This window comes from Acartia tonsa, chromosome 4, assembly GCF_053477335.1.
Source record: "Acartia tonsa isolate MP-2025a chromosome 4, ASM5347733v1, whole genome shotgun sequence".
Lineage (NCBI taxonomy): Eukaryota > Metazoa > Arthropoda > Copepoda > Calanoida > Acartiidae > Acartia > Acartia tonsa.
In genome coordinates, this window is record NC_137263.1 from 48,424,641 (window position 1) to 48,437,653 (window position 13,013).

Below are 13,013 nucleotides of genomic sequence, written 5' to 3' on the forward strand. Positions count from 1 at the left end.
TCCCAAAAATGTAAGAATGTCCTTAAACATTATCCTGTATATAGACAGTTATTCAACTAATTTACTTTCAATTTTGTTTTGACTATTAAACATTTATATTCCGATTATTCAGTTCTGAAACTCTACAAGTGTAAATGTACTTTTATCCTACTGTTAGAGCTTTACTTTTATGGATGTGGTTATCCTTGTATTATGAAAATTATGCAAACAACACAACTACTTATCTATAGCCTTCAAAGGGGGAGGGAGGGTGTGACACTTAAAGATACCAAAAGTAAAAGGAACTCAACTAAAAAATAGTTACAACACTAAAATTTGGCATGGCGGTTAATATTAAGAGGTATAGTGTGTAACTATGAAGAATTAAGTTAAGGTTAGATTTGCCCCGCAGGGTTAAATTAGGTTCTTGCAGGGTAAGAGTCGAACGCAGGTTAGGATATGGCCCTGTAGGGGCAATAAACCAGCAAAATACGAGATTATCCCTAAATCATTTCCAAGCTGGATGAATTTAAAAGTTAATTAATTTCTAGAAAGTACAAATTAATTTCTCTATGGAAAGGCAACATAAAGTAGAATTACAAAGAGCATAGCAAATATTGCAGTTTGCACTCGTTGCATCTTTATATATGATTTTTTTTTGTCTAATCGACTCAGCCTCTTATAGTAAGAAAGCCCCCTTTTCTCCCATCTCTTTTGAAGAGATTTTCTTCCCCTCTTCCCTTTCTCTTTCCCAAAAGGTTGATGACGTCATAGGGTGTCGCACTTTTCAAAATGATACAAAAAAGGGACAAAATGGGATGTCTCAGATATGGAGAAAAATGTGAAAAATATAAAAATAGCCTAAAACCTGCTAAAAATCGGTCCGACCGCCAATGATGTTTTATAGTCAATTGTGCTCCTTAATGATGGAAATGTTGTCAAAAAATTTCAGAATTCTATCTTTTATAGGAGCTGAGTAAATCCCATTTCCCCCATAGCGTTACGGACTGACGGACTGACTGACTGACTGACTGACGGACGGACAAAGTGAATTATAGAGTAGCTTCGCTACTAATAATAAAATAATGGATTAGACAGCTGACGATAATTTATTTTTCTTATTTCAGTCCAATCCACTTCTTCTTTGTGAGTATCTGTATTGTGGATATCATCATTTGTCTTTCTGTCCTACCATTCCTCCTAGACTCACAGGTTAGTAAACAGGGAGGGAGGGAGTGGGGGGACACTCGGCTGTTTATTAAAATAGTCCCCAAAGTTTTATACAAACGGTTATTTATTCTTTGGCTTGAAAACTTTGAGGACTTTTGAAATTTGGTTTGTTAGTTTATTCATTTAAGTGTCCAACCTTTTTAACCGGGGGGGGGGGGGGGGGGTAGTAATTGTGTATCTTCATTGGGGATGTACATCAACAAGGATAAGGCTGCTTAAACTTGAGGACGAAAAGGTGATTTCACATAAAATGCCTGTTGAGCCCAAATCCCCCTCCCCTCCATTCATTTTTGGAAGTTAAGGTAGGTTTTTTCCTTAGCCTAAACGTTGCGGGGGGCACGAACCCTAAAGGGCATGTACTTGCTGTGCCTTAACCGGTGATACCCAATATATCCTAACCTAACCTAACCTAGAGTACAGTAATAAACAAACAAAAAATAACTACCTAAAAAAATATCAATAAAGTTTATTAAAACTTTATTTTTATGAGATTTGTTTTTAGGTGTTTTTTAGTAGCGAAGCTACTCTATAATTCACTTTGTCCGTCCGTCCGTCAGTCCGTCAGTCCGTCAGTCAGTCCGTCAGTCCGTCAGTCCGTAACGCTATGGGGGAAATGGGATTTACTCAGCTCCTATAAAAGATAGAATGCTGAAATTTTTTGACAACATTCCCACCATTAAGGAGCACAATTAACTATTAAACATCATTGGCGGTCGGACCGATTTTTAGCAGGTTTTAGGCTATTTTTATATTTTTCACATTTTTCTCCATATCTCCAGTGTTTGTGGTCCGATTTTAAAATTTTTTTCAGTTACATATATCAAAATCTAATTTCCCGTCGTTTAAAGAAACAACCATGAAGGCCAGACTGCCTTTTTCGCAGGTTTTAGGCTATTTTTATATTTTTCACATTTTTCTCCATATCTTCAGTGTTTATGGTCCAATTTTCAAAATTTTTTCAGTTATAGATATCAAAATTAAATTTCCCGTCTTTTAAAGAAAACAACCATGATAGCCGGACTGCCTTTTTAGCAGGTTTTAGGCTGTTTTTTTATATTTTTAACATTTTTCTCCATATCTTCAGTGTTTATATTCCGATTTTTTAGGTTTTAGGCTATTTTTGATATATTTAACACTTTTTCCATATCTTCAGTATATATGGTCCGATTTTCCCAATTTTTTAAGTTAAGGATTTAAAAATTAATTTTTTTGTCGTTTTAAGTAAACAACCATGGCGGCCAGACTGCCTTTTATCAGGTTTTTGGCTATTTTTATATGTTTTATATATTTCCCCATAGCTTTGTCTATTTTGATCCAATTTTCAAACTTTTATGGGATATCAGTATCAAAATAGTTTTTCCCATTGTTATGAGCATCTTTAATATAAGGGGGGGTTTTTTAATGCAACCATCTCGTAATCAGTGAGCAAATGACACTTAGAATTCGAATTTCGATCTGAACTTTTGCATGAGTAATCCTTGGTAGGTCTATTTTCCCTAAATCAAACAAAAAGTTGGAAAAGTAACGGCTAGCGGCTCAGCCGTTCAGCCGTTTTTTGTCTATTTTCAGGGTAAATCCATCATCAATTACGTAGGAATCGACTTTTTAAAACATATTTTTGGTTTAATTCATGTTAAATGATAGCAATAACCAATTTTAAAACTTCTAGTACCAACAGCTACCGTCTAGAACCGTTTGATAGCGTTTTGAAGTAGAAAAGAGTATTATGTTGAGAGAGGTTTCGTGACTAATTTGCAGTATAAATATCAAAAAAATAGCAAAATAGCTTAGCCGCCAGCCGTTAGCCGTTACTTTTCCAACTTTTTGTTCGATTTAGGGAAAATAGACCTACCAAGGATTACTCATACAAAATTAAAGATGGAAATTCGAATTCTAAGTGCCATTTGCTCACTGATTACGAGATGGTTGCATTAAAAACCCCCCCCTTTACTTTGACCATCGTCATCATACAAAATAAAACAAGGTTTCATGTATATTTTTTCCAATAAATCTATTCTTGATTTTAGTAAAAACCTTTTAAATCTACCTATACGTATTCCCATTTACGATTTTTTGTGCTTCGCTACTTATGGATGTTGTCATCCTTGTTTAATAATGAGTTATGAAATGTTTAATCAGATTTTTGATACACATACAAAACAAAAGTTTAAAATTTCAGTCATTTTTTTGTTATTGCTAAAGTTTCAGTCATATTAAAATTTAACTTAAATCTAAAAAAAAACTATTTATGACTTAATTAATAAAACTATATGGTAACTTGGTAAAAGATAAGTTTATCAAAATATTTCATATTTTTATGAATCTTTTTATAATGCCTATAAAAAAATTACCTCATACAGGTATATCATTGGTCAATTAAAATGTATACTGGCCTACCACTGATAATTTAGTCTGTGTATTGGCCCGTCAATGGTCATTTGTAATGTATGACGAACGTGATTTAAGTCTCTCAACAAATTATGACGTCATACGATAAAATAACCAATGAGAGGCCAGCATAAATTTTACCATTGGTCAATTACAGTGTATACTGGAATGTCATTGGCTATTCTATCGTATGACGTCATAATCTGTTGGGGGACTATAATCATCTTCTGTATGACGTTATTTTTTTATAGGCTCTAAACAGCTTCTATTCAAAGATATAAATAATATATTTAATTTAGGCTAAAGGAGGTCTGGGCTGGCAGGTGGGTGATGTTGTGTGCAAGGTGTATATTTGTCTGGATTATGGCTGTAAAGGTGTCCAGGCATTCCTACTCACTTTTGCTGCTTACTTTCTTTTCTTTTATTATAGGTAAGTTTTTATTATCTTCATACGATAAAATAACCAATGAGAGGCCAGTATAAATTTTACCATTGGTCGGTCAATTAAAGTGTATACTGGCCTCTCATTGGTCAACTGTATTGCATGACGTCATTTTTTGGTGCCATTTTACTATGTCTCTTCAATATTATCCTTTATTTAGAAAACCCGAAAATCTCCAATCCGAGAACCCGTACGAGACTTCGAACAGATCGCGGCCGTCCAAGATGCACAAATGGGGTATCCCCCTGGCGGCTGTCATAGGCATTGGTGTGTCTGTACCTGCGGGAACTCTTGCCTCTATGTCCTATGGTCAATGTGCAGCCTGGCATGCTGTAAATACATATGAGGAAATTATTTGATAAACCCTGTATTCTATTCTAGCTGCTCTACAAACTTTAGGTGCTTTTCGTATTGCCTTGCGAGCAAAGAAAGAACCCCCTCGCTCCCCCACCCTCATTTAAAAGAAATTGGGTTAGGGGTGGGGGGGGTATTTCTTCATGCATTACGTCAGCGGGGGGTGGGGGCTTGTTCCCAATATGACCTATCCTAACCTGGCTTAAAGTAAAACAAAAACAGTTGAAAAACTACCCATCCCTCAATTAATTTTTTTAATAAAAGGGGGGAGGGTCTATGCTCAACTAGGCCCTTTGAGGGAATCCGTCGGCTTTTTAAAAAAGAAGTTTCATTCCCTATATACAATTTTAAAAATCATATTAAAGGTAGAGAGATTGAAAGAAAAATTTTTTTAAAACAAATTATGTTTTATATTTACTCACTCCTCGCGTATTTTTTTCTATTTTAATAAACAATTTAATAGGATTTAATACAAGGATGGGGGGGGGGGGTGTAAAGGGTTGATTACACACTCTAAATGAATTTAGGGCCGTTGAATTTTTACCCCCCCCCCCAAAAAAAAAAAAAGGCTTGAACGCCCTTGATTAAATGCTCAACGTGTCCAAAAGAGCATGAAAATTAATCGATTCAATACAAGAACAATATGATTTACATTATAGATGGTTTATAAAATAATTTACTAATTTGCAGAGCACCCAATATTCGATGAATCTTGGTTATCTTCTGTCCACCCTGGCGGTACCTTCTCTCCTATTATTCTTTCCTCTGGTGGCTCTTCTTATGCAGGTATTATCTTCTGTCCACCCTGGCGGTACCTTCTCTACTATTATTCTTTCCTCTGGTGGCTCTTCTTATGCAGGTATTATCTTCTGTCCACCCTGGCGGTACCTTTTCTCCTATTATTCTTTCCTTTGGTGGCTCTTCTTATGCAGGTATTGACAATAAATCACAGTCCGTTAGAACTAAAGACTTTAAAAGCAGGGAGGAAGGAGACATTGGGCTGTTTTTTTTTACACTAGTCCCCAAAGTTGTATAAGATAAAGTTTTCTTATTCATTGGCTCCACAACTTTGGGCACTTTTATTGAATTTTGATTAGTTGGTTTATTAAGTTCAGTGTCCAAACGTTTGAACTACAAATTGCAATCTACATAAAGGGTAATATTGTTTTATATCATTGGGTATGAACATTAATTATCGGCAATTGTCTTATCCCTGCGTTAAAAGTGTTACCGTCTGTTACTATTTCAAACGTGCGCATCCGCACGTTGTCGGGTCGGTGATGGGTTCGAATCTCAGCCCAACTTTGCGGCATAACTGAAGACTTTAGATATGCGTCTAGGGGGGAATGCCTTGTCTGAAAATAAAACGCATTACCGTGCACATTACCAGACAAAGGTTTATCCCATCCCATGTAGGGAGGGGATAATGGGTTTACACTAGTCCCCAAAGTTTTGTAATATCGTTTTCTTATAAGTTGGTTTCATAACTTTTGGGACTGTAGCTGAATTATGATTGGTTGATTCATTAAGTTGTGTATCCAGTCCAAACGTTTCAACCACTTATTGTAATTTACAGAAGGGGTAATTTTTGTATAAGTACATCATTTTATCAGCCATTGTCTTATCCCTTTAGGCCCCTGAGATGCGTTACACTTAACGTTATTCTAATTTATCTAATTTTTTTCCTAATAAGATAATACATTACCATTTTAATTAGTAATAACATGCACATTTACTTACTGAGAGTAATTAAAACTATGCAAATTATTTCAACCCTTCGGAGCCGACACTTTTTAATACGCGTCGTAGGAAAAAATACTTGAAAATTGATATAGGTTTTGTATTTTGCCTATTTTAAACACACGTCGTCGGAAAAAAATCTGAAAATTTATGTAAGTTTTATTATGTCAGCATTTTCATTACATAATATTAAAGACAGATTTCCACGGATAATGATATGAAAAATTATAAGAATAATCAAGTTTTGCTAGCCCCGAGAGGACGAAACTGGTATTAATATTATCATTTTTACCTTATTGTTCGTAGTAAATTGTGTATAATGCGATACGATACATATTTTTTCAGTATGGCTCAGGACCGGTTATAATACAGCGGATATTAATCGGTTTAGAAGCCATAATGAAAATTACCAGGGATGTAAAGGTATAAGACAATGGCCAATGTATTAATGTGTATCTCCAATTATAATACACAAAATTACCCCTTCAGTGGATTACAATTAGTGGTTGAGACGTTTGGATACACAAATTAATGAACCAACCAATCAAAATATAAGAAAAGTTCCTGAAGTTGTTAAACCAATGAATAAGAATAGTTATTTCTCACATCGTATTATAAACAGCTTTCCGCAGTTATAGAATGTACAATTATAAGATTAAAATCTGTTTTTTTAGCCCCGAGGTGCCGAAGGCTAGACATAGTTTTTTTCTTATGGATGAGAACCGGTTCCTATCCACCGGATTCGAATGAATACGAGAAAACATTATTATAAAACTTTAGGGACTAGTGAAATAAACAGCCCATTGTTCCCATAGACATAGCCTGTTTTACATAGAAAAATTTGAAAATTTCAATTAAAAACAACTTGTTTTATTGGATTTTAATGCAGCCTGCAAATGGCGACTCCGGCACCACAGCGCTGAATTATTTTACATTTGTGAAGACTAATAAAGACCAGGTTATGGTTCCTGTGAGAATCATTATACAGTTACACCCAACATTCTCGAAAATCCTGCAAATTAATAGGCTAATTATAAGCCTATTTTTTAAAAGTGAAGATTTACTATAATTAGGGTAGGTCCGTCCGTCCGTCCGAGATAGAAAGCTTTTTTTCGTTAATTTAGGCATGTTACAATTGTCTTATCGATTTCAAACTTTGCCTGGTAATCCCTGTAGTAGTTAGGTACGATTTAGAAAGCGTAGCAACTCTATAATCATTACCGGAATGTCCGCACGTCCATCTTAAACATGTTGATTTTTTACTTTTTTAACAACAAACTTTTATGTAATCTAATTATCCGATTGATCTGATTTTTGCTATATTGATTCCTGGGACAACAAAGTAGAATATTATAAGAGAAGCAACTCTATAATCAAGTCCTAAAAATTTAAGTATGTCCATAAAAATTATCCTGTATCAAGCAGTTTTTCAACAAATTTACTCACAATTTTGCATTGACTCTTATTCCTTATATTCTAAATTATTCAGTTCTGACACTATACTGATGTTTAATGTTAATGTCTGTTTGTCCTGTGGTTTCAGAGCTTCGTTTTTATGGATGTTGTCATTCTTGCATTATATTTTATGGTGTTGTTAATGCAACTTGTAAATAATGGTCAATCTATACCATCTTCCAAAAAAAGTAAAATATTATAAAGGATTAGGTTATTTTTTTTTATCTCAATCGATATGAAGTATTAAATATGATTTAAAACGGAAGTAATAACAGAATTTTCTGTGCAAATTACGGTCATAATTTTTCTCTAGTTGGAAAAAAAATGCATGGTAACCTTTTAATTAAGTTTTTTGACTAAACTATTATATTTTCAAGGTTTGTGGAGCACGCGAGCCGAAACTGGTGCCCCCCTACTCCAGGATAGCATGGTCTCTACTTCTATTCATCGTGGTCTTCACCCTGCGCATGCCCCACGATATATTTGACCTCATGGAAATGGTCAGCAACAAAATTGGAAGCCGTATTGATCCGTACCGCGGCATGGATCCGCGCCTGCACACCCAGCAGACTCAGCAAATCCTGAACTGTCTGATGTACCTGCCCTGTATCCTACATCCCCTAATACTCATAATAATGAACGCTGACTACCGCCAGGGGATGCGCAACGTGTGGAAGTCGTTGCCGTGTAATTCTAGCGGTGGCAGCAGGGCAAGGACCGCTGACTCCTCGGAGAATCGCGTGAGAAACACACAGGTTAAATATCCGCCGCGCAAACCGATCATAAAGTCTGGAAACTCAATATACGGCGGCGGAGCTCGCAATTATGGCGATCCGATTTTAGGCGGCGAACAGCAACCGTTTATTGTACCCAATCAAAATCACATGCAGTATAACCAACACGGAGCTGGGTTTTATGCCCCACAGGCTGGCACACCTTACATTCCCATGGAGACATTGAGCCCAACTAACCCTCTCCTCGTGAACAATATGAACAACAGTTACGAGACGGAGCACTCTCCGCAGCCCAACAGCGCCGCTCTTCCTGCAGAGTTCACTTACGGCCAGTTTCAGTATGTTGACACTGCGAGAGTTGGTCCCAAAATTGCGTACACCCCAACCAGCACGCCACCCAAGACGCCAACGTTACAGCGGTTTGATAAGACGCCGTTTAAGCAGCCAAATTACGTGGATGGTAATTGGATTATGCCTGAGGAACAGGAAGCTTACAGAGGTACGAATAGTTATTTATCGTGTTATAAACAGCTTTCCACGGATATAAAAATGATTAAAAGCCGTTTTTGTTATCCCGAAGATGCCGAAGACATGTGCTAAAAAAACTTGTTTTGACAATATGATTGTTTATTTTTATATTGGTAAAATAAAATTGGAAATAACCCAATACGATACTTGATTTTTCAGTGTGGCTGAGAACCGGTTCTAATCCAGCGGATATTAATCGGTTTTGAAGCAATATTGGAAATACAAATTACTTTGTTTAATTTTGAACAATCTTCTTCCAGGTTATATTTAGTCATATATAGGTATGTCTATCTACAAGGATTTAAAATTATTTGCTGCCTTAGAAATTGTATTTAATACAATATGTTTAACTTTAAATTATTCCTGCTTTTCTGTATTAAAATGTATGTGTTAGGTTGACTCTAGTAATCGGGCAAGGAGTTAACAAAGGGGAGCGGGTTTATAACTTTGTGTTCTTATTTACATGTTATTTTTATTAGTAGAATTTTAATAATAAAATTATTATTTAGGATTGATGCCTGCTTCCAAAATTCCACTGGAAGGATATCCAGAACATGTTCTGAAGACAACCTCTGCTCCAGTCGAGGTAGACGAAATATCATCAGAGCCAATGGAAATAGAGAGCTTGGAGAACTCGCCGGGCAACACGCTACGCTCAGCCCGACGCGGCAAGCCTGAGGTGTACAGCCTCGCCGCGAGTCCCGGCGTTAAGCGGCGTGCCGGCGGCAACCGTCTTGAAGACGCACCTGCAAAACTCAACAACACACCGCGCCTGGAATCTGCCCCGTCCCGGACAAACGGCGAGTTGTCGGGGATGACTTCAAGCAGGCCGGGCTCACCGAATGATCGTCCCGGCTCACGGGTTGAGATCACGCTGACCGGACGGACACGGTCTCGCCAAGATCTCTGTCCTGATGTCCCGCGGTCAAAGTTCGAGCACGCAGTATGACGGGACGAACGTCCGAAGGAAACAAAGGAAGGAGATGATTCGGGAGATGAGTTATCAGGACTCATGGGCCCTCCCTTACAACCACCTCTATATACTCTCAAACGATCCAGCAGTACTGACAAACTGACAGAAAGAATCATGGTGCTGGGCCAAGAACACACGGAATATATGAAAAAGTTGAATTATCACAAACTGTTGTGTGAGGAGCAGTACAGGTCGAGAACCCGGCCCACCACTCCAGTTATACCTCACAACAGTGCGCACCAGCTGGACCATAACACCAGCCTGGCAAACTCCACCTTCGAGCTGGAGGACAGATGGTGGCTATCCAGCTCCTGCAAATCCTTCCTGGAGACAAGAGAAAAAACCTTCGGACGTAAAAACGTGTTTCTTATTAGCAAAAAGGACTCGCCAATCTCAAATCCTGAGTTAAGAAAACCTGTGGGCAGCAGCAGCTGCAAACCTGACCAGAAATCCAATGTCCGGCAACAGAAGACAGTTGACGAGGTGGACGGGACCTTGAAAGGCATTGTCGACCTCTCCCTGGCGGAATGTAAGACCAGGCTGACTAAGCTAGAAAATGACATTCAGCAAAATATGAAAATTAATCCCTAAAATGTAAATAGAAAAAAGGGACAGCAGAAAGTGTCATGTGTGACGTCATAAAAATACGTTGAACGGGAAGAATGAGAAGTGGGAAATGAAACCCTTAAATAAGAGATGGATAGTTTTTATGACGTCACACATGACACTTTTTTTGACCCATACAAAAACCCCAACATTCCATTGAAATATTGCTGAAGCCTAATATAGCAACAAAAATGTGTATAAATAGTTTTAAAAAATAGTCTTTTAATTTTAAAACCAGTGAATATACAAAAAAACATAACCTTGTCTGCAAAAAAAAAACTTTAATAATATGTGAGTCTATTTGTGTAAAATATTAAGATATGTATAATGTATATATGTATAAATATTATGTAAAAAATTATCACAATGTCAATGCATTATCAATTTAAATTATAAGTTCAAATGTACTAAATGGGACCAGTAAATAACCAGTATTATTCTTTGTCTATTTATTATCTAAAACTTATTTAGAAATTGATTTTTTGACTTTAAATTAAAAATAAATATCCTCATTAAATTAAGTCTTAATTTAGTCTATTTTAATCAATTTAACCATTTTGATTTTTTTGCAAGCAGCTTATAGTGCCTAATATATATTACGTTGTACAATACAAATGACCAATGATAGGCCAGTATACATTTTAGTTGACCAATGGTAAAATGTCTACTGGATTATCATGGGTCATTTGCATTGTATGACGTCATTTTTTATAAGACACATAATCTGCTTTATATTTGTTTTTTGAGCTTTTTTACTAGTTTTCTTACTGGATATTTATAGGAATAAATTATTTTTAATTTATTATAACATTAACATTTTATTTAACAAGGGTTTTAAATTAAAAAGTAATATTTTTAAAACTTAACCTATTGGAAAAAATATTTTTTTTATAAAATGGAGGAGTTCTGATCTCAAAATGTTTTATGATTGACGGTGTAAAAATTTAAAATGTACTTTATTTGTACTTATCTTACAATTTTGAATCCAAAACCTTTTATCCTCAGTTATTAAATCATATTATTTAACCTTTATGTTTTTTTGGTTAACCATGAATACAAATTACAAAGCAATACATTTTTGCACCGACAATAATTTCATTGGCTTAGAACATGGAAATCAGCCATTATTGATATATTCTTATATTTTGTACATTGTACTGTAAATGTACAATAATATACTGTACACTCTAGAGAGAGAGAGAGGAGACAATGGGCTGTTTATTATTCTATTCCCCAAAGTTTTATAATAACGTCTTCTTATTCGTTGGCTAAACAACTTTGGGGGCTTTAGTGAATTTTGATAGGTTGGTTCATAAAGTTAAGTATTCAAACATTCAACCACTAATTTTAATTTATAGAAAGAGTATTTTTTTATCATCATTGGGGATTTACACAAATTTATCGGCCATTGTCTTATCCCTTTAGTTCCTTGGTACACTCATACAAAGGTTAATTAAATGTATAAAAAGTATTTATTATAGAAAATTTTGGTTTTAAGAATGCTCATAAAGTAGTGACAAAAATCGGATCTACTGCAGTTCACGGTAAAATATTGCTGGTAAGCAATATTTCCAAAAATCTTTGAATTTTATATAAAGGCTGCTAGCTGCCAAACGGCTTAACGTACAGATCATGCCCGCACACTGTTTGTTAGCGGCATAAGAAGGCCTACAAATAATCTGGAATAGCCTGATCAATAATGAATAATTATCTCGCAATTCAGAGAAATGCGTGAAAAAGACCTATTTTACTCGTTTTTTCTTCAGTGAAGCTTTCCTTGTGCATAATTGGATCTTGGCTATTCCAGATTATTTGTAGGCCTTCTTATGTTGCTTAAAATGGTGTGCGGGTATGATCTGTACGTTCAGCCGTTTGGCAGCTAGCAGCCTTTAAAATTCATAGATTTTTGGAAATATTGCTTACCAGCAATATTTTACCGTGAACTGCAGTAGATCCCAAAAATCTTTTGGTTTTACCATGTCAAAAATTGTTGGCTTATTCTATCGATATTTAATTTCATGGGTTTATGTCAACTATATGGCTTTGATATCGACAGTCATTTCGACAATTTAATGACTATACTAACGACACTGTTTTTTTTTGACACGGTAAAAATACTTTTTTATATACCTGCTTTTAATCTTTGCTTAGAAAATAAATAAAAATAAATTTAAAAGTATTTTTTACAATTGAGACAAAACTGAAAAACACTGTTTTATACAAGATAAATAGATAGTAGATATGTATATTTATATTTGTGGAGTAGTAAAACTTATTATTATAAAATTAATAATATATTGAAAAATAAATTGATGTCTTAAATTTATTATTGTTTTCTATTATTTTGTAGAATAGACTTCTTTTCAAGTCGTATCACTACTTTTTTGTTTTTTTAGTTACATTTTAAGTTAATAAATACTTTACATGGCACGTACAAATAGTTTTAAAAATCTTTATATCCTGCCCTAAAAGCATACATTAATCAAGAAAATAAAGTTGTGGGTTTCGTCATATTTTCACAGTAGCTTTTCTCCTATTTCTAGCCCCTGCTGGGGGCTTTAGCCCTGCGGGTCATATTTTCTAA

The 13,013-nt window shown here is 35.4% G+C and overlaps 1 protein-coding gene across 1 annotated transcript; it reads left to right on the plus strand.

Annotated features, from left to right (window-relative positions):
- Positions 1-1,058: 1,058 nt before the first annotated feature.
- On the plus strand, positions 1,059-12,751 carry LOC145317530 (uncharacterized). Its single transcript, XM_080158648.1, has 6 exons — positions 1,059-1,191; positions 3,897-4,027; positions 4,200-4,384; positions 5,082-5,179; positions 7,966-8,821; positions 9,360-12,751. The coding sequence occupies exons 3-6, from the start codon at positions 4,264-4,266 to the stop codon at positions 9,797-9,799; spliced, it is 1,515 nt and encodes a 504-aa protein (XP_080014774.1). The 5' UTR covers positions 1,059-1,191; positions 3,897-4,027; positions 4,200-4,263; the 3' UTR covers positions 9,800-12,751.
- Positions 12,752-13,013: the final 262 nt, after the last annotated feature.